At 64.3% G+C, this 23,665-nt stretch overlaps 11 protein-coding genes across 11 annotated transcripts; 3 read left to right on the forward strand and 8 right to left on the reverse strand.

Moving 5' to 3' along the window:
• Positions 1–133: 133 nt before the first annotated feature.
• Q8F55_001731 (uncharacterized protein) lies at positions 134–1,730 on the forward strand (the record flags this gene model as incomplete). The annotated part of the gene is made up of 2 exons (XM_069350347.1): positions 134–821; positions 856–1,730. The coding sequence occupies 2 exons, from the start codon at positions 134–136 to the stop codon at positions 1,728–1,730; spliced, it is 1,563 nt and encodes a 520-aa protein (XP_069210733.1).
• Positions 1,731–2,086: 356 nt separating this feature from the next.
• On the reverse strand, positions 2,087–2,966 carry rps23 (40S ribosomal protein uS12; the record flags this gene model as incomplete). The annotated part of the gene is made up of 3 exons (XM_069350348.1): positions 2,087–2,356; positions 2,618–2,778; positions 2,960–2,966. 3 exons carry the CDS (start codon positions 2,964–2,966, stop codon positions 2,087–2,089), a joined length of 438 nt encoding a protein of 145 aa, XP_069210734.1.
• A 482-nt stretch (positions 2,967–3,448) lies between these two features.
• Positions 3,449–5,777, forward strand: Q8F55_001733 (uncharacterized protein; the record flags this gene model as incomplete). Its single annotated transcript, XM_069350349.1, has 13 exons — positions 3,449–3,566; positions 3,606–3,650; positions 3,695–3,763; positions 3,801–3,922; positions 4,013–4,230; positions 4,272–4,290; positions 4,337–4,445; positions 4,482–4,618; positions 4,676–4,832; positions 4,869–4,930; positions 4,983–5,133; positions 5,180–5,569; positions 5,623–5,777. 13 exons carry the CDS (start codon positions 3,449–3,451, stop codon positions 5,775–5,777), a joined length of 1,752 nt encoding a protein of 583 aa, XP_069210735.1.
• Positions 5,778–6,026: 249 nt separating this feature from the next.
• Positions 6,027–7,022, reverse strand: Q8F55_001734 (uncharacterized protein; the record flags this gene model as incomplete). The annotated part of the gene is made up of 2 exons (XM_069350350.1): positions 6,027–6,824; positions 6,894–7,022. The coding sequence occupies 2 exons, from the start codon at positions 7,020–7,022 to the stop codon at positions 6,027–6,029; spliced, it is 927 nt and encodes a 308-aa protein (XP_069210736.1).
• Positions 7,023–7,884: 862 nt separating this feature from the next.
• On the forward strand, positions 7,885–8,616 carry Q8F55_001735 (uncharacterized protein; the record flags this gene model as incomplete). Its single annotated transcript, XM_069350351.1, has 1 exon — positions 7,885–8,616. One exon carries the CDS (start codon positions 7,885–7,887, stop codon positions 8,614–8,616), a length of 732 nt encoding a protein of 243 aa, XP_069210737.1.
• A 31-nt stretch (positions 8,617–8,647) lies between these two features.
• FMP52_1 (Protein fmp52, mitochondrial) lies at positions 8,648–9,424 on the reverse strand (the record flags this gene model as incomplete). Its single annotated transcript, XM_069350352.1, has 3 exons — positions 8,648–8,873; positions 8,905–9,044; positions 9,083–9,424. The coding sequence occupies 3 exons, from the start codon at positions 9,422–9,424 to the stop codon at positions 8,648–8,650; spliced, it is 708 nt and encodes a 235-aa protein (XP_069210738.1).
• Positions 9,425–9,583: 159 nt separating this feature from the next.
• On the reverse strand, positions 9,584–10,138 carry FMO1_1 (monooxygenase; the record flags this gene model as incomplete). The annotated part of the gene is made up of 1 exon (XM_069350353.1): positions 9,584–10,138. One exon carries the CDS (start codon positions 10,136–10,138, stop codon positions 9,584–9,586), a length of 555 nt encoding a protein of 184 aa, XP_069210739.1.
• Positions 10,139–10,306: 168 nt separating this feature from the next.
• Q8F55_001738 (uncharacterized protein) lies at positions 10,307–12,077 on the reverse strand (the record flags this gene model as incomplete). Its single annotated transcript, XM_069350354.1, has 6 exons — positions 10,307–10,372; positions 10,416–10,511; positions 10,547–11,055; positions 11,088–11,236; positions 11,358–11,634; positions 11,684–12,077. 6 exons carry the CDS (start codon positions 12,075–12,077, stop codon positions 10,307–10,309), a joined length of 1,491 nt encoding a protein of 496 aa, XP_069210740.1.
• Positions 12,078–12,577: 500 nt separating this feature from the next.
• Q8F55_001739 (uncharacterized protein) lies at positions 12,578–14,421 on the reverse strand (the record flags this gene model as incomplete). Its single annotated transcript, XM_069350355.1, has 2 exons — positions 12,578–14,230; positions 14,269–14,421. The coding sequence occupies 2 exons, from the start codon at positions 14,419–14,421 to the stop codon at positions 12,578–12,580; spliced, it is 1,806 nt and encodes a 601-aa protein (XP_069210741.1).
• A 571-nt stretch (positions 14,422–14,992) lies between these two features.
• Positions 14,993–17,511, reverse strand: Q8F55_001740 (uncharacterized protein; the record flags this gene model as incomplete). Its single annotated transcript, XM_069350356.1, has 8 exons — positions 14,993–15,598; positions 15,636–15,991; positions 16,030–16,557; positions 16,594–16,635; positions 16,673–16,991; positions 17,027–17,164; positions 17,212–17,240; positions 17,280–17,511. 8 exons carry the CDS (start codon positions 17,509–17,511, stop codon positions 14,993–14,995), a joined length of 2,250 nt encoding a protein of 749 aa, XP_069210742.1.
• Positions 17,512–18,697: 1,186 nt separating this feature from the next.
• On the reverse strand, positions 18,698–20,142 carry Q8F55_001741 (uncharacterized protein; the record flags this gene model as incomplete). The annotated part of the gene is made up of 2 exons (XM_069350357.1): positions 18,698–19,616; positions 19,655–20,142. 2 exons carry the CDS (start codon positions 20,140–20,142, stop codon positions 18,698–18,700), a joined length of 1,407 nt encoding a protein of 468 aa, XP_069210743.1.
• Positions 20,143–23,665: the final 3,523 nt, after the last annotated feature.

A 23,665-nucleotide genomic window follows, 5' to 3' on the forward strand; every position in this document is an offset into this window, starting at 1 on the left:
ATCCGGAGCCCACTTCTGCTTTTCCTGACATTTTGTTTGTGGGCTGTCGCCTGCTCTTCTGACCGCATCCATCCACCCACATCCATCCACATCCGTCGTCATTGCGGCTCTCGACGCCGCTCGACACGCCATCATGGCACTCGAAACAGAACAGGCAGCATCAGCAGATGCCCGCCCACCGCCAATACTCGCACCAAAGCCGCTAAAGCCAACGCCAGCAGCTCTGCGCCTCATCTCGCCGCCAGCCTCGCCCGGTGGCGTGACCGCTACGCTCGCATCGCCAGGCAGCAAGGCGTCAAAGTCCCCAAAGCTTCGTACACCAAAGTCGCCCTCACGCACGCCCTCTCGCCCGCCATCGCGCACCGAGCGCCGCTTCCCATGCCCCCACCCAGGGTGCGACAAGGCCTACTTCAAGCCATCGCGCCTCGCCGAGCACGAGCTCACGCACACTGGCGAGCGGCCACACAAGTGTGACGAGTGCGGGCAGACGTACCTCCGCGCATCGCATCTCGCAGCCCACCTCCGCACCCACAAGAGTGAGGAGGAGAAGCCGTTCGTGTGCGACATTGGCGACTGCAGCTGTGGCAAGAAGTTCTGGACTGCGACCCACCTCAAGCGCCACCAAGAGGCACAGGACCGCGCCGAGGTTCACGAGTGCGAGGTCTGCCACGAGACGTTCACCAAGACCCACCTCCTTCGCGAGCATGTCGCCGAAGTACACGCGCCGAGCGGCAGCAAACCGTTCGCCTGTGCCCACCCCGGCTGTGGCAAGTCGTTCGCCATGAAGCAGCAGCTCCGGACGCACGAAAGGACGCACGACAGTGAGTTGTGGCCCACGACCTCGCTGACAGCTAGCATCGCGGTACACCTGCTCCCACCCCGATCACACCGAGCGCATGCCGACGTTCCAGACCTGGACCGCGCTGCAGGTGCACATGCGCGACGCGCACCCGCCGGCATGCCCTCATGCCGAGTGCAACGGCCGAACCTTCAAGTCGGCAAAACACCTGCGCGCACACCTCAAGGTGCACGCTGATCAAGAAGCGGATCTCGCCACGCGCCCGCTCGACGAGATCGACACGCTGCCTCCGGTCCTCGCCGACGGCCTCTCACGCCGGCAGCGGAGTAAGCGTAAGCGCGAGTCGCTTGCCGCCCCGGCCACCACCGACTCGGAGCGTGAGAACGACCAGGACGGGGAGTACGTCCCTCCCGCCACCGAGACGGCGTCACCACCGCGCAAGCTCGCCCGCGTGCTCGGCGGCGACGCCGGCAAGGAGTGGTGGTGCAGCCACCAGGGCTGTGGGGCGACCTTCAAGACGCGGTTCGCGCGCGACGAGCACGCGTCGTCGACCCACGCGCCGAGCGCAAAGCACAAGTGCGCGCAGTGCGGGCGCGCGTACCGCCGCCCCGCGAGCCTGAAGCGGCACATGGCCGCGTGCGGGCAGCCCGCGACGCCAAAGGAGAAGGAGGCAGTGCCCGAGGGAGAGCTGTTCACCGGCGCGGCGGCGCTCCCCGGCGGCGCGCAACACCGCCGCTGGGTGTGCCCGTACCACGCCGAGGTCGACGGCGTGTACGAGGACTGCGACCAGCGCTTCTTCCGCGTGTACGACGTCCGCCGCCACCTCGCGGCCGCGCACGACGTCCAGCTGGATGACCTTGGCGTCCGCGAGCTGCTGCTCGCTGACGGGCAGACGGGAGAGGACTTTGTGGTTGTAGAGTATGACGAGTAGAGTTGTAGTTTAGTTGTTAGCATAGTACGTGTGGATGTAGCATTGTATGGCAACTCGCGAGAACGAAGCAGGCGAGGTGGCTGCAAAGTCGTCCGGCCGTCTGCTCCCTGTCATCACACGACGGCGACACCGAAGTCCTTGTTCCTCCCAACACAGTCTGATAGCCACGGTGTGCATCTAACGGCGTGCGGCACGCAGCGTGGAGCCGCACGCGACATCCACCTCTACGCCATCCAGACCTCGACACCCTCGAGCCTGCCTGGATCAAACCCCCAGCTCCCACCCCTACCACATATCAGTCATACAGTGCATCTCCCAATGCGATAAATGGTAGCAGCAAGGAAACACCCGTACGTTTACGAACGGGGCTTCTCCTTCTTCTCCTTCCAGAGAGCGAGGAGACCGACACCCGAGACCTTGACGACCTTGAAGCGGACACCGGGGATATCACCCTTGGCCTTTCCGCGGCGACCGAAACCGGAGATGAGGACCTCGTCGTTCTCGTCGGTGAAGTTGAGGCAGCCGTCGTTGGGGACGAAGGCGGTGACCTTCTTGCCGTTCTTGATGAGCTGGACACGGACACACTTGCGGATAGCCGAGTTGGGCTGCTTGGCCTCAACACCGACCTGGGTGGGTTAGCTTGGTTCACGCGTTGTTGCTGGGGGTGCTGGCGGCTGGCGTGGGCGACACGGCGTGGGCAACGCAGTGTGAACGACGCTCTCTCCTCTCCGTTGGCCCTCGGCGGCGGTCCTTCAAAAGTTTCCAGCCAAGCCTTCGGCCGTCCAATCTTCCAGCCCGTCTCCCGTGTCCATCCCAGCATCCGTTGTCTGCCCATACCAGCCAGCCAGCACATCCCCGCGTTGCAGGCGCAACGCCGCTGCGCTCACCTTCTCAAGGACGATGCCCTTGGCGTGCGACGAACCACCGGTGGGCGAGGTCTTGTAGAACTTGCCGAGGGCGCGCTTGTTGTAGTCCTTGTCGGCCCAACGGTTCTCGCGGCGCGAGGTGCGGAGCTTACGGGCGGCCTGGAGACCACGAGGCTTGTTCGCTGCGAGGTGGGAGGGGGGTGGTTGTTGAGTGGGGAGGGGTCACACGGCCAGCGATGGACGATTTTCGAGTTTTCCAAGACGGCGACGACGACGAGAGCGAGCGCGAGTGCGAGGGCGGGGAGGAGGCGATGGTCAGTACTCTGCTGTCGGTGTCGATGTCGAGCTGTCGCCCCTACTCACAACCCATTTTGACTGATTTTGATGGATGAAGGAGTAGTTGGCGTGGTGAAGTGACCAAGTGGTGGTGCGCGGCAGCAGCAGCGAGCGACGGTGTGCAGGGTGGTGGTGTGGGCGGGGAGTGTGTGGGCGGGTGGTGGTACGCTGGCAGGCGCGGCCAGGTGCGGTCGGTGGCTGGGGGCTGCTTGGTACTGCGACGGTAGCGGGATCAAACTGCGAAACTTTTCGACAAATCGTGAACATCGGAAATAGGACTTAGTGAAGCGGAGGCATTTCCACGCGATTCCCGCGCGAGCCCCACGCGAGGGGCCTTTTGATCCCGCTTATCGGCTAGGTCCGATCCTTGCCTCCACCGTGCTTGGCCACCATATGGCGTCACTCGTTGCTGCGCGCGATGGCGGCTTGACTGCTATCTCGTCCTTCTACGCACCTGCTTTCTTTCCCCACCTTCTTTCCTCACCATCCCCCTTGTGGACAGCCCCAGCCCCCACCATGCCGCTCGACTACTCCAAGCTCAACCCGGCAAACGACACGCACTTTGCGCCGTTCGCGAGCCGCCGCTCCACCGTCTACTCGACAAAGGGCATGGTCGCGACGTCGCAGCCGCTTGGTGGGTGGGAATAAGATGATGACCCGCTAACTACTCCAGCTGCACAGGCAGGCCTAGAAATCCTCAACAAGGGCGGCAATGCCGGTGGGTCTGCTGTTGTCAACCGTGTGGCTAAGCTGACCCCACAGCCGACGCTGCGGTCGCCACGGCCGCCGCGCTCAACGTCACCGAGCCGACGTGCACCGGTATCGGGGGAGGTGAGTGAAGTCGAGTCAGGTCATCACTCACACCCAGACCTCTTCTGCTTGTTCTACGACGCGAAGAGCAAGACTGTCCGGGGCATCAACGCCTCAGGACGCGCACCAAAGGCTCTGACACTGGAGTATCTCCGCCAGCAAGGGGTGACAGGGGACAAGGTGAGTGTTATATCCTTGGATGAAGGGAATGAAGCTAGTTGAGGTGTAATGGTCTAGCTTTGTATCCTATGGCGCACACTCACACCCCAGATCCCGCTCGACAACCTCAACTCGGTCACTGTCCCCGGCGCTGCCTCTGGCTGGGAGCTTACCGTCAAGGAGTTTGGATCGGGCAAGCTCACCCTCGCCGAGGTCCTCGAGCCCGCAATCCGCCTCGCCAAGGACGGCGTGCCAAGCCACGAGATCAACTCGCGGCAGTGGGCCGGTGGCGAGAAGCTCGTCAAGAAGACGAGTCCGAACTGGAGGGAGTTAGTTAAGCATATCCGTGAAGCTGCAACTGACGTGCCAGGATGATGCTCCCTGATGGAGTGAGCTGTCCGGTCTTTGAAATGATTCAGCTCCTAACCCTCGCAGACTCCGCCCAAGCAGTCCAATATCATGAAGCACCCCGAGCTTGCGAGGACGTTCGAGGCCATCGCAGAGCACGGCGCAAAGGGCTTCTACACTGGGCGGATCGCTGAGGGTGGGTACTTGGCCGCCAGCGGTACTGACCCATCAGAAATTGTCAAGCTCATCCAGTCGGCCGGTGGCGTCATGACGCTCGAGGACCTGGCCGAACACACCGCGGAGGTGGTCGAGCCACTCAACTACACCTTTAAAGCCACAGCGGACGACCCCGGTCTCACACTCTGGGAGGTGAGCAGGTGTGGGCTAGACAATATTGGTACAAGAGCCCCAAGACTCACGCACCAGTGCCCACCCAACGGCCAGGGCCTCACCGCCCTCCTCGCCCTCGGCATCATTGAAGCCGTCGAGCGCGTCCACGGCGTGGACGTCCTCAAGCTCGAGCACAACAGCACCGAATACTTGCATGTTCTTATCGAGGCGTTGCGTCTCTCGTTCGCGGACAGTGGGTGATTGCTGGCATTCTCTTCTCACCCGCCAGCCCAGTACTACGTTACTGATCCTGCGTTCGAGTACGTCCCCGTCAAGGAGCTCTTGAGCAAGGTGCGCTACGGGACTGTTACCACCGTGAACGGCAGCCACTAACGCCGCACAGGAGTACCTCGACAAGCGGGCCGCCTTGATCGACCTCACAAAGTCGGGTAACCCGAAGCACGGCCACCCCGTCAGCTCGTCTGATACCGTCTACTTGACCACCGCAGACAAGGAGGGCAACGCGTGCTCGTTCATCGCGTCAAACTACGCAGGTGGGTTTCGAAGGCTCCTGCTGCCAACCCATTGCTCACGCCTCAGGCTTCGGCACTGGCGCCATCCCCGCAGGCTGCGGCTTCACACTCCAGAACCGTGGCTCGGGCTTCACCCTGCGAGAGGGCCACCCGAACAATGTGGCAGGTGGCAAGCGGCCGTACCACACCATCATCCCTGCGATGGTCACGCACGGCGACGAGCTCGTGCTCAGCTACGGCGTCATGGGCGGCTTCATGCAGCCGCAAGGACACGTGCAGGTGCTGCTGAACCTGCTGCGGGGCTACGCGCCCCAGTCGTCGCTCGACGCGCCGCGGTTCTGCATCTCGGCGGGCCTCCCAGACGCCGGGACGGCCAACGCCGCGGCGGCGGGCGACGTCAACTCTGAGATCTGGGTCGAGGAGGGTGTCGCGCCGGAAGTTCTCGACGCGCTGAGGGGTGAGTGGGAGGTTGTGAACACGGATCCGACAGACCTCACGCTTACGCCACAGCCCTTGGCCACGATATCAAGCTGGCGGCGGGGTACAACCGCAAGATTGCGGGCAAGGGCCAGGTCATCTTGGCTGTGCGGGATCCGTCTGGCGCCAACGTCTGGGCGGGCGGGTCGGACCTGCGTGGCGATGGTGCGGCAGTCGGGCAGATCTAGTGCTAGAGGATACGATGAATCAGGTGCGAGGTAGCAGTGTCACCCAACCTTGGACAGTCAACATTTGTTCCACGGCCACAAGCCCGCCTCGGCCGAGCTGCCACTCGGCGAGGTTCTCGGCAGAGCACTGAGAATGCAGTATGTGGAAGCTTGCCAGACACGACCCGGCGGACCCTCTTGCCACGCCGCCCCCACCCGTCACTTCATACCTGCATAGCCGTCTGACCTACAAACACTCCCTCGCCTAGCTTACAACTTGGACGGCGCCTGGGTGCGGATGAGCGCACGGCCGTTGGCGAGCACGGGCTTGCCGCCAGCGCCCTTGGTAACAAAGAGGACCTCCTCAAACCCGTCCTTGTCCTTGTTGCCCGTCTTCCACACCTCGGTGGTGAGCTTGTCGCCCGGCTTGACGGGGGACGCAAAGCGCGCCGAGTAGCTCTTGAGGTTGGCGGGATCCGAGCCGCCGACGGCGCGGAGCAGGCCGTGGGCCGTCGAGTTCCACGAGTACAGGCCGTGGATGATCTCGCCGCCGAAGCCCATCTTCTGTCCCGGCTCAGGGGTCGCGTGCAGCGGGTTGTAGTCGCCGTTCAGGCGGTAGAGCAGCGCCGTCTCCTTGGTCGTCTGGTCGGAGAAGGTGACGTCGGGCGCGCGCTGGGGCGGCGGGTAGTTGACCCCGGCAGGGCCCTTGGGCCCACCCCAGCCCCCCTGGCCGACGTAGAACGAGCTCGAGAGCACAGACGCGTACACGGTGCCGTTCGAGTCGACGAGGTCCTGCTGCGTGTCGACGACCGACGCCTTGCCCTTGTCCCACACGCCGACGACCTTGTTGTTGATGAAGAACTTCTTGCCCTCCGAGCTCGTGGGGAGCGGGCGGAACACCTCGATGCTGCGCTGCCCGTCGACGACGCGGCGCGGGTCAAACTTGGGCACGCCGGGGATCGCCTGCGTGAACTTGGACCCGTAGAAGTCGATGACCTCCTGGGTCGTGCCCTTGAAGGGCAGGATGATGGGGTAGGTGGGGAAGGCCGCGAACTTGGGGTGGAGCTCCTGGGAGAGGTCAGCGCCGCACGAGATGCCGCAGGTCAACAGTGCCGTTGCAGCACCGCGCCAACTCACATAGAGCAGGTGCAGCTCATCAGCCGTCGCGCCGATCGAGTTGGCAAACAGCAGCAGGTCGCGCTGCAGCCACGTCACCTCCTGGGGCTCGTACTTGAATCCTTGGCCTGGTCCGGCGTTGTTCGACATTGTGCTGGTGTATCGGGGTAGTAGTGTGGGGATGAGAGCGGGTTGTGGGGTCGCGCGCGTGCTTAAGAGGGCTGCGAGCCGACGACGCATGACATGCGAAGCCATGACTGGCCGGGCCGGCGTTCGGCTGTGCGTAGCCGGGGTGTGGGGTGCCAGTAGGCGGCGGGTTAAGCAGCGTCCTCAGCTCACAACGGCAAGCAGGGACGGGGGAGGCGGCGACGACGGCGGTGGGCGTAGATAGGAAGAGTGCAAGCCGTCGCGATGCATGCGCACATGCATGCTGTTACGGCGGCGTCGGCGACGGCGGTGACTGCGGGGTCGCTTGAGCCGAGATTACAGTGCGTCAGCGCCGTGACGTCAGCACGGGGTGGGGGGTTTGTAAAGGTGCTGATTGCGACAGATGTCGGAGGCTGTCCCTCAACCGGCGGATATGTATGCTGCGACACGGCGCGGATAGCACTGCGCTTTGCCGTGGGTCTTGGGGCCCGGCGGGGGGCATGCATGCGGCTGAGCTGGCCGGGGAGCCCAGCATCTCCTGCCGACGCCACGCTTACACCTCCTCCCCCGCCGCACCGGCGATCAGCGAGCCCGCCGCCCGCGGGGCCGTACCCGAGCAGCGCGAGCAGTAGCTAGCAGCATTATGAACGTACGTCGCACGACACCTCCCTCTACCTCCAGCTGCCTGCGCACAGCCCAGTGTCCTCCACCCTCACTGTGGCATGTGGCAGGTGGCACTCGGCGGAAGCAACGCCGCGTGCCCCCCACGCGGCGCCGCATACCAATGACGTCGTGCGCGCTGCCCCTCGCGCCCATCGGCCGACTTCCCACCTCGTCGCTCTTCACAAACATCAAAAGCAGCAGCATGCTCAGATCACTAGCCCGCGCGTGCGGCCCCAGCGTGCTCCGCGCCGCGCGCCCCCTCCCCGCCGCTCCCCGCGCCGCCCTCGCCCTCCCCCGCGCCGTCCCCCTCCCCCGGCCCGCCTCGACATCCGCACACCCCCCCCACCTTCCACAGCAGCAGCAGGGCGCCGACCTGCGGCAGGCGGTCGAGGCCGAGCTCTCCACCCTCCGCTCCAAGATCGCCGCGCTCGGCGGCGGCGCGTCGCCCGACGCGTCCTGGCTCCGGCCGCTCTCGCGCGACGAGACCGTGCTCGTCAACATGGGCCAGGTGCCGGCCTCCCCCGGCGCCGAGGTCCTCGCGCTCCTCGACCTCGACCTGCGCGACGTCGTCACCTCGGCCCCGGGGGAGAAGAAGGTGACCCCCACGGGCGGGGTGCACGTCCCCCTCCTCGCGCACATCGGGCACACCGAGCCCGCGGTCCCGTGCTACCCCCTGCGCGATCTCTTCGGCGCGCGCGCGCCCCGCGTGGTCGGACATATCCAGGACGTGCTCGGCGCGCAGGTGGCCCGGAGTAGCGCGGGTAAGGGGCCCGACACAAGGCGCGGGCTCGAGGCGAGCGCGCGCGACGCGACCCTCGTCGCGGTGGTGGTGCCGGCCGACGGCGGGTTCCGCGACCTCGCCATGCCGAGCGCGCTGGCCCTGTTCCATCTCGCGCTGCACGAGGGCAACGGGCAGGACGAGGCGGCCTTGTAGCGGCGTATGCACCTATGCACCTGTACCGTGGCTAGCTAGATGTACTCTGCGCGCGCCACGCCGCAGCGAGCGCGACCATCTCCCCGCCCTCGACGTAGCGCACGCCGTCGCTGCCCTCGCCGCTTTCCAACGCGAGCTGCGCGACCGCCGCGCCCACGTCGGCCGCGTCAATCCCCCACCGCTCGGTCGGGAGCCCGGCGAAGCGCGCTGCACGGAGCATGTACCCCAGCGCTGCCTCGGCGGCTCGCGCGTCCGGCCTGGCGTCAGCGTGTCCGAGGACCCACCCACCGTCCGAGGAGCACACCGGGCCGGAGGATGACGGTGCGCGCGTACCCCATGCCCAGGACGGCGTCCTCGAGCAGGCCCTTGATGCGGAGGTAGCCCGAGTAGCTCGCCGCGTCCGCGCCGCCCGACGACACGAGGATGATCTAGCGTCAGCCCGCCTTCCGGCCCCCTCAAGGCGTACAGTTTCCGCGCCGTCCGCGCGCGCCCTTGCCGCGAGGTCCCGGTTCAGCGCAAAGTCGATCCTCTCCTGCCCCGCGAGCCCTCCGGCCGCCGCGCGCGTCGCGCCCAGCGCGGTGATGTACGTCGCCCCTGGGCCTGCGAGCGGCCGCGCGGCGGCGACGGCGTCGGCGAGGTCAGGGAGGAGGTACGGCGTCAGCGTTGTGCCGGGATTGGCGGGCGCCGGGGCTGGGAGCGCGCGCCGCGTCAGCGCTGTGATGGCCAGGGGCGTGGGCGAGGCGAGGAGGGAGGACAGCGCGGCGCCGCCCACGAGGCCGGTGCCCCCGACTATAGTGATGTACGGCATGGTAGGAGTGACGACGAGCAGCGTTGCGGTGATCGACTGACGTCAGTGTAGTGGGTGGAGGGGCGACCGACCTCGTCCTCCAGCTGTCCCGTCTCGCCGTCCTCTCGGCCTCCCTCAGCCCCGCCCGCGCCCGCCACGAGAGCATGCATACCCCCCACGCTACCGCGTATCCCGATTAACCTCCTCGATCTGCGCGAGCTCGGCGCCCCCGATCCCGCCGGCCGCCAACACCTTGCCCAGCACGCCGCTCTTGCCCTCGACATAGCGGCCCATGTCCACGCCGGGAGTGGCCGCGAGCGCGCGCTTGACGCGCGCGTACTCGTCCCTTAGGGCCGCGTCTGCCCGGAGGACGTCGCGCACGGCCAAGTGGTTGCGGAGCGCGAGGGCGCCCGCCTCACAGAGGTAGAGGTTGACGCTGGGCGTGGCCGGCCAGGAGGGGGGCGGGCGGAACGCGTGGCGGCCGGGTACGCCTTTCTCGCCCCTGTGCTCCATGTCGCTGGCGGTCAGCGCTTCGATCGCGCGTGAAAGGTCCGCAGGGGAGACGACCACGTCGATGTCGAGCACTGGCTTTGCGGCGAGCCCCGGCACCGACGTCGAGCCGACGTGCTCGACCGCCGCGCTGAGGCCCGCCGCGTCGAAGATTGCGCGCAGGCGCGCGGCGAGCGCCTCAAAGGCCGCGGGCCAGGCCGGGTCGTAGTCGACGACTTGTATCATTGTCGTGGTGTTGGCGGTTGAAAGATTGCGCGCTGCGTGGCGCCCTGACACCCGCGCTATTCTCGTCTCCGGGTGCACTACTCTTCTTATGCATGTCTACTGCTGATACCGGCCTGCCCACACGCCCTGCCCAGTGCCCACACGCCCTGCCCAGTGCCCACACGCCCGCTACAAGTCAAACATGGCCAGCGGCACCCGCTGCGCGCCTGCATCCGGCACCTCGATCGACCGCACCTGCGGCGTCAGCACGCACACCCCACCCACTGAGGCGCCTCACCTGGGTGAACGACCGCAGCCCCTCGACCCCGTTGAACCGTCCCCACCCCGACGCCTTCCACCCGCCGTGCGGAACGAGCGGGCTGTCTCCAGGAGTCTGCAGTCAGCGCTACACCCTCTCCACGTCCCCACCATAGTGTTGATGTGCACCGCGCCCGCCTCGATGCCCTTGGCCACCGCGACGGCGCGCGCCACGTCCCGCCCCCACACCGCCGCGCTCAGCCCATAATCCGTGTCGTTTGCAATCTGCACCAGGTCGCGGATGACCGACGTCTCGCGCCGCCCCTCGTCGGGCACGGCGACGATGGCGAGCGTCGGCCCGAACGACTCCTCGGTGTACAGGCGCATCTTGCGCGTCACGCCGCCAATGACCGACGGGTAGACCTTGCCGGGCGGCAGCGAGGCCGCGGTGGACGGGAACGGGAGGATGTTCTTTGCGCCCTTGTCGAGCGCGTCGGATACGAGCTTCTTGACCCTGTCGCCTGAGACGGCGCTGAACACGCCGCGCGGCTGCTTGGCCTCGTAGCCCGACCACTCGTCGCGCAGCGCGGCGATGAGGGCGGGGTACATTGTCGCCGGGACGATGACCTTCTCGGTCGACATGCAGATCTGCCCGGCGTTGAGGAGCGCGCCGGCGAGGACTGGGGTCAGCACCGCTCGACGAGGTACCCACTGTTGCTCGCGGCGAGCTCGAGATCCGCGTCAGGGAGGAGGATGAACGGCGCCTTGCCGCCGAGCTCGACGATGACGGGTTTGAGGTGCTCGCCGGCGGTGCGCGCGATGATCGAGCCGACGCGGGTCGAGCCGGTAAAGTTGACGTGGCTAGCGGGCGAGCGAGTGTCAGCGAGCGAGCGTCTACAGGCGGGAGGTGCCTCGGCGCGACGACTCCGTCGCCCACGGCACCGTGCCTCGGGGCCCAACCCTACCCCGCCTCGCCACTCACCGAACCCTCTTGTCCGCGATGAGCGTCTGCACGAGCTTCGGCGCGTCCTCGACAGCGACGTGGAGCACGACCAACGCGTCAAACGGCACGCCGGCGGCGTGCAGCAGCTCGGCGAACAGGGTCTGCGTGTACGGCGTCGTCTCGGACGTCTTGAACACGACCGTGTTGCCCGCCAGGAGCGGGGTGACGGTCGCGCGCATCATGAGGACCGTGGCCGCGTTCCACGCCGCCATGGACAGGCAGACGCCGTACGGGCGGCGTTCGAGGGTGTACGTCGCTGCGGGTCAGTCGCCATTCAGCGTTCCGGCCTCTGCCTTCCCACTCACACCCGTTCGCGCGCACCACCTCATCCGCCAGCGCGGCCTCGGCGCTGTCCACCAGCGCGCGCATGTACGCCGGCACGTCGAACGCGCCGAGCCACTTGGGCGACACGGGCGTCTCGGCCTCGTTCGCCTCGTCGATCTTGCGGCGCCAGCCGGCGCTGTCGTCGGCGAGCAGGTCGGCGGCCTTGCGGATGATCTCGGCGCGCTCAGCGAGAGGGGTCTGCCGCCAGCTCAGGCTCGCGCGGTGCGCCGCGCCAATGGCCGCGAAGACGTCCGTCTCGGTGCTGCGCTCGGCGCGGTGCACCACCCCGTGGGTGGGGTGCACGACGTCGTACGTCGTGAAGATGGCCGGGGTGTGCCCGTAGATGAGGTTGCGGACTGCTGTCTGGGCGGCCATGGTGAGTTGGGGGACGGCGGTGGCGAGTTGTTTGGTTATGAGGGGAGGGTGGGAATGGGGTTGGTGGCCGACGAGGGCTGGTGAACGAACGAGCGAACGACGAAGGTCGGCCCCACAGTTTAGTGGGTGATGCAGTCGCTCGTCAACATTGTCAGCAGTGCATGTGACTTGCCCCACGAGCCCCGTCGCTGTCGCGTGGGGTCGTGCATGCGCGCGCGCGCGCGCGCCAGATCTCGCGATCTCGGCGGCGCCGCCATGCTCCTTCCGGACTTATCGGCGCCGCGCGGCGCGTGTCGCACACTGACCCATAGCCGACGACCAAAAATCGGCGCGGCCACCGACAGACCCGCGTCGTGTAAACAAATGCTGACGTCATGCCATCATGCTACTGGCTACTTACTCTCTATGAACAATGCTGATGTCTCTCTCGTCGTAATGCTGGTGTCTCTCTCGTCGTCTCCATTGTATCGTCGTCGTGTGAATGTCCTAGCTACCACCACTTAGGCGCTGCCCTCGCGCCACCCAAACCCAGCAGCAAACTTGCCGACCTGCTTGTTGTGCGCGATGATCATCTCGGCCGCCGTCTGATCGCCGATGACGAGGTCGGCCGCGCGCAGCTCGTGCAGCTCGGCCACCGCCGTGCTGTGCTCCTCGCACGCATCCTTGAGGCCCTTCGAAGCCTCCTCCAGCACAGCACGCGCAATGGCCACCTTCTCCTTCTTGGCCAGCACCTTGGCGTCCGCGTCCGCGATGTGCTTGTTGGCCTTCTTCTCCTTCTTGATGCGCTTGGCGCGCGCGCGGTTAATGTCCTTGACAATCACCTCGCGGCGGCGCTTGAGGCCCTCACCAATCTGGCGGTGCATCGTGTCGTCGAGGTTGGACTCGAGGCCATCGGTGAGCTCCTCAAAGATGCGGAGGCGCGGGAGGTTCGGGATCACAATGTTGTCGTGGCTGCTGTCGCGCGTGCAGATCGAGCACACACAGTCGTCGTCGCTGCTCTTGTGCGACTGGGTCTTGGACGCATGGATTGGGGTAGAGGTCTGGTTGTTGGAGTCCGCAGCCGGGCTGAGGGTCTCGGTGGCAGGCTGCTGGGCGGGCTGCTCGCTCTCCTGCGGAGTCGTCGTCGACGACGTGACGAGCTTCGGGACCTCGTCCTCCTTGTCTGCAGATGGCGACTTGCGAGAGTTGTTGAACGACGGAGGAACATACTTGGACTTGGCGATCAGGCCCGGCGCCGTGTCACGGTTGGCGTGGCCGTCGTCGGCGAACAGGTCGGAGAGGGAAGCCTGGGTAGCCGTATGGGACTGGCTGGGAGAAGCCGAGCGCAGGCTCTTACGAGTGATCATTAGAGTCGCACGCTTGCTCGTCTTCTTGGTAATCGCCTTGCCCTCCTCACCACGCACACTGCCGGTGTTGGAGAACTTGGGGAAAGCAATCGGCTCGGTGAGCTTGGGGAACATGGGCAGAGCAATCTCCTCAAAGAAGGGAAGAGGAATCGTCTGGGTGACCTTGGGAACAAGTGGCTTCGCCGGCCTGAGGGCGGGCGGTTGGGGTGGGAGGTAAAGCTTGCTGCGCTTGGTGTTGTTGGACGCGCCAAAGGTGAACGACTTGACGGGCGCTGGGGGCTCAATGTCCGCAGAGGTCTTCGAGGGGCGCTCGAGGGCGTCGTGCTGGCTCTCCGCATCCGAGGAGTTGTAGCCGGCCTCCGCCTCCTTGACACAGCTGGGGCACAATGCAGCGTAGTTGCAGAGGCACTGCTCACCGTCGGTCTCGGTGTCACTGTGGTAGTAGCGCATGTACGCGTCGGAGTCGGTGCTGTACGAGTTGTCGTCCTCGCTGTCAACGTCGATATCCTCGTCGCTGCAGGCGTCGTCACTGTAGCAGCGGTCGCTCTCAGTGTCGTCGTCGTGGTCCGAGTGGACCGATTCGTTCTCCTTGGACTCGCCCGACTCGGACCCAGCGCGCGCCTGGTTGGACTCGGAGCCAGAATCGTGCCCCTGGCTCTGGCTCTTGCCCTTGAAGCGAGGCGAGGTGTAGTTGAGCTCGTTGATGTCTTCCTCGGCGTAGACGGCGTCGCTGCGGGCGCGGACGCGGTCGTACTGCTTCTTCAGGTCCTCAACGGCCGCCTGCACGCGCGCGTTCTCGACAGTGCTCTGGTGGTTAGTGACGTGTTACCCTTGGCCCAACCTACAGTCTGCTTCTCCTCGCCGCCCTTGCCACCCGGCGACCCGAGAGCCGAGCAGGGAGAGGTGCCGGAGATCGTAGTGGACATCTGCGACGTCGTGGGCGAGTGGGAGCGCACGCTGTGCGTCGGCGAGCGGCTGTGCGAGCGCTGAGTGCCCATGGTTGTGTGTGAGGAAGGTGGTGAGGTGGAGGGGGTTGATGTGGGTGGTGGGTGGCGAGGTGAGGGTGAAGGGAAGTGGGTGATGAGGGTGAGGAGGCGATGATGAGTGAGGAAGAGAAGGAGAAAGAGGACGAGGGGGGATGAAAGGGATGAGTGAGAGTGAGAGTGAAGAAGTCAAGTGGGTGAGTGTGTCGCGACGAGTGACGGACAGCCGACGATGCGGGGGGCGCAAAAGAAGCACAACAGAGTGCGAGCTGGGTGGCAAAGTGGCACATCCACCAACGAGCACGCCGGCACCGTCGACGGATCCGGCGAGCGCGATACAAACTTGCATCCTTGCCTGGCACTGCGGTGCAGAGTGGAGTGCATGCAACAGGCCAGTCGTGCTGTGCAGTCACCTCTCGCCCTTCCTCGCGCAGCTCGTCCAGCGATACCCATTCAAAAGCCCCGCCACGACCCCTCCCGTTGGCGCGGTCGCGCACCTCATCCTGTTCACAAACTGCTTTCATGACTCTACAAGCTACTCTTACAAGCGTCCGATCTACTTTCACAACTGTCCACAAGCCACTCTCTAAGCAGAGGTCCACTTCTGGTTGTCGTTGTGGGCGAAACACTCCCAGGTCTGCACCACGTTGCCAGTTACTAACGACCCATCAGTCAGGTCGAGGCACTGCCCGGCAGTCTGGAGCGCAATCGAGCCGCCGTTGGTGAAGGTCCACGACTGGGCGGGCAGGCCCGAGTAGCACTGCCAGATCTTCATCTTCGTGCCGGACGCAGGAGAGCTGCCGGCGTCGAGACAGAAGTTGGATCCTGCGACCTTGATAGCCGTGCTCCCGGGCGTCAAGTCGAACCTCTGCTTGGACGAGCCGTTGCACGTGGCGATGATGACGGGCGTGCCGTTCGCCAGGGAGCCGTTCACCACCTCGAGACACTTGGTCGCGTCGCGGCCGGGGCGGATGGCCTTGCCAGAGGGTGTGGGCGGCGTGGTTGTCGAGGTCGTGCGAGAGGTCGTAGACGAGCTGGTCGGAGGAGTGGTGGTACCGGTGGCGCCGCTGTTGTCCGCCTTGATGAGCTCGGCGGCACGCTCAGCCAGGCCGTAGAGCACGCTCATGAGGTGAGACGAGACCTGGATCGGGAGGGTGGAACTGTCGACGACACGAAGGCCAGCCACACCGTACTGCGAGCGTTAGCTGAGGACGACGAGAAAGACATACCACACGGTTACGAGGGTCGACAGAGCCGCCTAGGTCACGGCTGATCATGGCCGCCGTGCCGATAGGGTGCCAGTTGGAGCGGTAGTTGTACTTGGCCCATTCGGCCCAGGACGACGCAGTGTCGCCAACCTGGCTACCGGGCCTGTTCTCGCCGGTGATCTGGCCGTTGAGCGGGGATCCAGTTGACACGGAGCGGGTGAATCGGGCGGTCGCGCCGACGGCGAGCCTGTCGAACTCGTTGGCGAAGAAGCGGGGGTCGATGGAGAACGAGCCGCCGTATGGGTTGTTGTTGGTGACGCGCACCGAACCGCGTCCGAATGGCAAAAGGTACCACGAGTCGTATCCGAGAGTGTTGCCTAGATGGTCAGCAAAGCAGACCAACATAGTATCTCACCGTAAGAGTAGTCGTAGTTCTCCGAGATACCTGCTCCCTTGTTCAAGACCCAGTCGCGCTGGATGCCGAGGATCTTCTCGAGGCCAGCGGCCGCGGCAGCGCTCCAGGCGCCGGCGTTGACAGCCTCCTGAGCATATGCCGAAAGCTTGGTCTGGAGGAGGCTGGTCGCCGTGTTCTTCTCGTCACCGCTGAAGAGGTCCTGGAAACGGGGGAAGACAATCGGCGAGGCACCACCCCGGTTACCGCTGAAGCTCCAGTCGGTCGTCGTCGTCACCTGGTCGATGAGGTTCTGGCCGATCGGGAGGTCGACGCGCACCGGGATGCTCGCGGCCTGGAGGAAGCTGCTGGGGCCGATGCCCGACTGCTGGAGGATAAGGGGAGTCTTGATCGACCCGGCGGCCATGATGACCTCTAGGCTGCCAGACGCGCTGAACGTGCGCTGGCTCTGGTCCCGGAACTCGACGCCGGTCGCGCGGGGGGTTGCGCTGGACGAGAGGAGGACCTTGCCGACATTGGCGCCGGTGAGGACTGGTCGTTAGGACGTCATCCCCGACGCAGACTCACTGGTGAGGTTGGGACGATCCTTGTTGTAGAGATAGCCGCGGTCTAGGCGTCAGCTCGGCATGCGCAGACAACAACCCACAAGCATCGATACGAAGGTTGCCCTGCTGGGTATGGGCGATGGGCGACAGGCCGGCGGGGTTCCCGCAGGTCAAGTCGCCCGCGTACGGCACGCCCTTGTTCAGAGCCGTCTGGTTGAAGTTGCGCTCGAGGTCTCCGGGCCAGTCGCCGCCGAACTCGACTCCAATGGGGCCGCCTGTGCGGTGACACGTCGGGTTGTACGTCACGCCCGCGCCAGCCTGGCCGCTCGACGGCGCGCGAAAGTTCTCAGCCCGGAGCATGTACGGCTGCAGCGAGTTCCAGTTGAGGCCCGGGTTGCCGAGCGTCTCGAACGCGTCGATCTGGCGCGTCAGCGGGCTCCAGAGCGCGCGCTCACCTGGAAGTTGTGGGGCTTGCTCCACGCCATGCCGTTGATGAGCGTGCTCCCGCCGAGGCCCTTGCCCGCGCGCACAGTCTGGGTGTTGCCGTCTGCCGAGCCCTGGTTCGTCGTCGTGAACGCCCAGTCGAGCGGTCCCTGGTGGTGTGAGCGGGTGCCGGGGGGAAGGAAGGCGCAGGACTCACGCCAAAGGCCCTCTGGTACGCGGACGCCTCTGCGTATGTCAGCGGGGGGCGGGGAAGACGCGACGCACCAGTGACGTCGGGGTTCTGCTCCTCGTCCTTGCCGGCCTCGATGACGAGCACCTTGCGGTTCGCGTCCTCGGACAGGCGGGTCGCGAGGACGATGCCGGTCAGGCCGCCGCCGACAATGACATAGTCGTACGTCTTGCCGTTGACGGACGCGCCGTCGGTGATGGGCGTGACTGCTGCCGTGGTGGCGAGGTGGGCGACGACGCCTAGGAGTGGGAGTAGGGGGATGATCATGCTACGTGGTGCTGGTGGTTAGTAATGGGGAGTGCAGTGTCGAGATGGCCGTCTGCATTGCTCCGAGTGTGTTAAAGGAGGGTGGGAGGGGGTCCTGTCGGTCGGTCGTCACGATGGCCCCACGCCGCGTCCCATCGTCGGTCGTCACGGCGTCGCCGCCGCCGCCGTCGTCCTTGGTTGTTTTGTTTGTCGCTCTGCTGGTTTGAGTGTGAAACGCGTAAACTCTCGCAGCGGCGGGCGGCGGCGGCGGGCGGGAACCGAGGAATACGACCCAGGCACTGACGTCATTGTTGTTTATCCCACCTTGGCCTTGTTTTGAAGGCAGCTAGTGCGACGCAAACTCTATTCAACAGAATAGCTCACACACGGCGGGTATCACGATGCAACCCCTGGCCGCTGTCAGACGACGACAACGACGACGGCCGCGGACGCAGAGCTCCCGCGACTCACCCTCACTACCACCACGACGGCCCGAGGCCCTGTTTCCAGCGGTTTAGCGGTTCCAGAAGTCGGGCTCCCGCTCCGAGTCTTCCGGTCTGGCCTGCCTAGCGACAGAACGTGCCTTTCTCACGGCACCGTAGCGGCGATCATCGGGCTCGACGGCAGTGGCAGAGTGGCAGCGTGTTGCCACGCTTGCTCTGGTGGGCCACGCAGAATGGCATGCAGCTGGAGCTGGTACGCTGGGTGGACAGTTCAGAACCGTACACCGCCAGCTGCAAGCGCACCCTGCAGCCGTGGGAAGGTTGAATGCACCGTCCGAGGCCGCTTGGGGCGGATAGGGTTGAGTGGAGGGATATGACCCGCGGAGCGAGCCTGATCCCAACGCGCTGTCTAGCGCGGGGCGGGTGGCTCAGTCGGTAGTTAAAAGCTACGACTGTTTCAACCAGGTCCGGGACAACGGTTCGATTCGGACTGGGGTCTGTCAGCCCACCGAGGGGGCTCAAAGTGAAGGCGAATTATTTTTGTGTGGCGCGGGATTCTGGCGCGAGTGTTTTCTATTTGGCTCGGCGCCAGGCCACGTGCCAGCAACAGAGCGAGAAACCGCGACGGCCGCGACAAACCAATGTACTCATGCAATGCATAGACTATGGAGAGGGTGGCGGGTTGTCTGTGGTGAGGCCTGTCAAGTGGTTCATACAAGAGACTCGCTCCGTGGCTGTCCTATGAAAAGCCATGCTGCCGCTATCTAGGCGTATCCTGGCGACGGGCTGCGCTTGCGCTTCTGGCCAGCGGAGGCCACTGGGACTGCCGAGTCGGACGGGAATGCCTCCTCGTGCTGCGTCGGGAGGAGGCCTCCTGTTACCAAGGCAGTGGTAATCGGATCCACATCCCGCTGGGCCGCGATGGCGACGCGGGCGGCAGACTGGGCGATAATTTCGGGCGTGGAGAGACGAAGATAATCGCCCCACTGCCGGCTATCGATCCAAGTGTTCTTCGCTGGGCGGCGCCTCTTGTACCAGTTCTTGTACTTCTTGACTTTGGCAGAAGGGTTGACGTTGTTGGCCTTGTTCGTTCGGCGACGCTTCGACGGGTGGCTGCTTCTCTCTCCAACGGGAGGTGCCGATGTGTCGGTGCTGCTGCTGGCGGCAGGTGCAACGCCGTTCGTGTTGATCTCTCCAGTGCTAGGTGCCGAGGGGTCGGTGCTGTCCGTGGCAGGTGCGACGTTGTTGATGTTGCTCTCTTCAGCGTCCAGTGGCGATGGGTCGCCGCTGCTGGCGGCAGGTGCCACACCGTTGCCGTTGTTGGTGCCGGGAGCAGAGCCAGAGGTGTCGATGGGAGCAGGAGGGATAGGCACGACGTCGACGCCATACCGTTGGTCCTTCCACCAAATCATCTCACGGAGGGCCATGTCAGGCCGCGGGTTGCGGACGACGCGGGCGAACAGAGTCACTCCTTGGAACTCCCTAGCGCCCTGGGCGAGACTGAAGGTACACGGCTCACCACGTTCCCCACACGCGAAGCATTTCAAGACGTACGCCGTGACACCGCGGTCGTCGGCGCGGGGCGCGTTGAGCCGGCCGAGGTTGACCAGCACACACGGGCAGGGCATGTCGTCGTCCGAGCCGCTGGTCCGCCGGATACATCCATCACATTGGATTTTGGGCCTAGAGGTTGTCAGTTGTGCCTACAGCTGGATACTCACTCCTTGATGTAGCATGGGATGTCGCGCGCAAAGTTCTCGAAGAACTCAGCCGTGCTGTCGCCCCCATTGCGGAGCTTGTTGAACGCGGCATTCGCAAAGCGCTTGAAGGTAAATTGCTGCATAAGAGCTTGCCCCTTGGGCCCAGTGAGAAACTCGAGAGGCTCGAGGAACGGTAGGTGCACGGCAAAGCGGGGATGCAGAGCAGCGTGGACAACCGCCGGGTCCATAAGAAACCCCGTGAACTCGCCGGTATTGTGACGGAGGTGCGAGTTGTACACGTGCTGGTCAACATGGATCACGGGTGACACGTCGTGGACGGTGCCATTTGCCCGCCAGCTGCGGGCGAAGGACTCTGGCACACCCGCGGTGAAGGGGAACGCGCCGCGCCGCCGGTCTCCGTAATGACACTTGGCGGGGGCACGGGGCGTGATCTCGCGGATGGGCAAGGCCCGCGTAAAGTCGGGCAGGGTGCGGATGTCGATGGTCATGGCGAGAGCATCAAGTGACGAGGTGGAAGAGCGGGTCGAGACAAGGATGACAGGTGGGGGCAGAGCGCTGCGCCGAGGGCAGGTGTCGAGAGGACGGAGTGGTGCGAGGTGGGTTGAGTGGTGGTGGCGTGGAGCGTTTGCGTGGAGACGTGGGAGCGAGGATGGTGCAATGAGAGTGGGACGTGGACAATGACAAGGTTGTGTATGTGGTCGATACAGTGGTAGGGTTGGTGACTGAGAAGGTGGAATGAGAGGAAGAGGAGAGATACAGGTTTGTGGGAGAGTTGAGAGCGTTGCAATGTTGTGGCCGCGCGCGCGCGGGTCTGGGTGGGTGGCCAGGCTGTCAGTCAGTCAACATCAGCCAACCAGCCAACCAGCCGGTCGTCAGTTTCCTTCTCTTGCGCGGCACCCAGCCACCGGCATTTTCTGACTGGACCGGGGCAGGATACACAGCGCCCACAACGCACACACACACACGCCCAAACACACAAGCACACACACGCCTCTACACACGAGCCGACACCGCCCTTTCACCCAACGCTCTCGGCCCACGCAACGAGTGCAGCAACCCTCGACTTGCCTGAATCGCTAACACTGCACAGTACGGCATGTTGGGCTCTGACACCTCACCGCGGCGACGACGATGTACAACTTTGCGAACGGCGCGACCAGGTGCTTTATGCAAGACGTGACATGGGACCTCTGGATGCATTTCTGGTGGCTATAGCGTCCAAAACAGAGACCGCTGCGACGGAGCAGCAGATCGCGATTGACGCCTTGTCTATGGCATGTATTGGACGTATACACAGCGACAATCTCGAGATGGCAACGGCGGTCACTCAACAACATGGCGCTGCCTCTTGGCAGCGTGACATTGCGGTGACGCAATGTCGCGTCGCGTCGCGGCCCACTGCCCACCGCCCAGCCCACAAAAAGATCAAAACAAAATAAATATCCGCCTCTCCTAAGCCCCCTCGGTGGGCTGACAGGCCGTAGCGACGACTCGAACGGTCGACCTACAGCCCCGGACCTGGTTGAAACAATCGTAGCTTTTAACTACCGACTGAGCCACCCGCCCCGCGCTAGACAGCGCGTTGGGTTTCGGCTCGCTCGACGCTTCATAAACCTCCACCCTGATGGGTCGCACAATGATAATGCGAGACATGGATTATGAGCTTTCGAGGGTGCAAATACAGACAGGGCAGGATACCACTTGAATAATGCCAGACGACATACATATGCACCTCATTCCCCTGCTAATCACCTTACCGGCGGCGACTCACCCCGGCAAAGCCAGCTCCATCAACTCGTGGATCAACTCCACCTCGAGCTCCATCGGCCCCATGGCTGCAGAAGCCCGCGTGCCGCTAACATGCCATCACCCGTTTTGATCTACATACGAGTGATGCATCAATAGCTACATACATTGAAGCTCGGGAGGCTCGAGCGCGACGTACCTGCGTTCAGCTCTCGAGGACTCGCTGTTCTGTCGGTACCGCCCAAAGGTCCAGTTTCAGCGACAACAGCGGAGGGAACCGCGTACTGATTGCTCGTGTGCTGGTGAGATGGTTCGTGGAGGCGACACGTACACAGAGGGGACACCCGAGTCTGGGTTTATGATACTCAGCTCTCGCGTCCCGGCGGAAGAATAGGCTGGCGAAGCCCTGGAGCAGAGGTAGGGCAGTAGTCTGCGTCCATGAGAGGTGCTGGATCACAACACTGGTCATGAGGGGCTCGGGAAGGGCTATGCACACGGCGTGCGTTGGGGCAAACGATGGAGTGGGCCGTCCAACTCACCGTCGTGTTGCCACTCACCTTGAAGTTGTGTGTTGGGCTCGACGACCCTGGCGTCAGCTGGGAATGCACGTATTCCTGCCCACGGCGGTATCGAGAATGCGCAGGAGGAAGTTCTTGGTGGAAGAGGAGACGTTGGAGTTGCGTTGGGTGGCAACGGCGGTGAAGAGTTGTGGTCGTCCTGGCGAGCGGGCCCACGACCGTGTCGTCTGGCCCAGGCGCGGTCGGTGTAGGGGTTGGGCTTTTGCAGTGTGGGAGACGAGCAAAAGGCGGCGAGTAAAATGTAATAGCTGTCGCTCGCGCGCTCACCTGGCTGGGCTGTGTGCAGCACCGCCATGTGGATTATCGCCAGAGGACAAAATACGAAACTCCAGACAAAAAAAATAATTCGCCTCTCTTGAGCCCCCTCGGTGGGCTGACAGACCCCAGTCCGAATCGAACCGCTGTCCCGGACCTGGTTGAAACAGTCGTAGCTGTTAACTACCGACTGAGCCACCCGCCCCGCGCTAGACAGCGCGTTGGGATACGGCTCGCTCCGCGCCCCATAAGCACCAACTGTACCTCATCGAGCGGTGACGACAAGTCATGCAAGCTACCCGACCATCGTCAACTCGAGCATTGGCCAAAGAATGCACTGCACAATGGACACCTGGGATGCAGCGCGATACCATCGTACAGCAGTTGCACCACGCCTGCCCTCCACGAGCTTGCTGCATCTGGCGCGTACACAACCACAATCTCGATTTACATCTGGTGCACCTCGTTCTCGCAGGCTGCAGGAGTGGTCCCCACGTTATGGCTGTCAGCGTGCTCACAGACTACAGCAACATGGATGCACGAGGTGATGGGCCGGGGTCAGCGGGCCGAGTGGACATTTTGCCAGCCACCGGCGGCGCGGCTGGGTCAGCCCATCTCGGAGACAATCGAAGGGCGGTGACGCGCTGCATCACGGGAGCTGATCTGTCGAGGGGAGTCTGCGTGCGATGATGGACATGGAGGAGCGACTCGCGGGCGGTTCTGACCGTTGGCGGCGGCAGCAACTCGGCGGGTGTTTCGCCTCCTGAAGCTGCGCTTGGGCTCGATTACCGTTGGGCTCGATTACCGTCGCATACACTATCGGTGGTGGGTGGGTCGACGCTCCCCTCGAGCATGTACAGGTGGACGATGGGTGGCCTCTCAACGAGTGCAAGTGTGGGATAGACGTCGAGTGGAGATGCTGAAATGCAGGTGGGGAGGGCGAGCCAGCTCGGGAGCGACGACGTGCGCGGTGTCGACGGCGGTACGGTAGACGGGGCGATGGCGAGCGGGCCGGTGAGCACGTTGTCGGGTCTGGAGACGGCGTCGGCGTGTCGGCAGCGGCAGTGTGGGTGGTGGGTTAACTCTGAATCTGCTGCAACGACGACGGTGCAACAGGATTAGCTGTCCTAATGCCGAGTTGAGACCTCCACTGGGATCATTGGTGGCCAAAAGAATAAAATAATATTCGCCTCTCCTGAACCCCCTCGGTGGGTTGACAGGCCGCAGCGACGACTCGAACAGTCGACCTTTGGCCCCGGACCTGGTTGAAACAGTCGTAGCTTTTAACTACCGACTGAGCCACCCGCCCCGCGCTAGACAGCGCGTTGGGACACGGCTCGCTCCTCGCCTCATAAGCGACCGGTCTGCGCGCATACCTGACCACAACGTCCTTCACCCATCCATGCACCCCATGCAACTGATCTATGGGCAC

Source organism: Vanrija albida (genome assembly GCF_041260175.1).
Source record: "Vanrija albida strain AlHP1 chromosome Unknown contig_2, whole genome shotgun sequence".
In the NCBI taxonomy this organism is placed as follows: Eukaryota; Fungi; Basidiomycota; class Tremellomycetes; order Trichosporonales; family Trichosporonaceae; genus Vanrija; species Vanrija albida.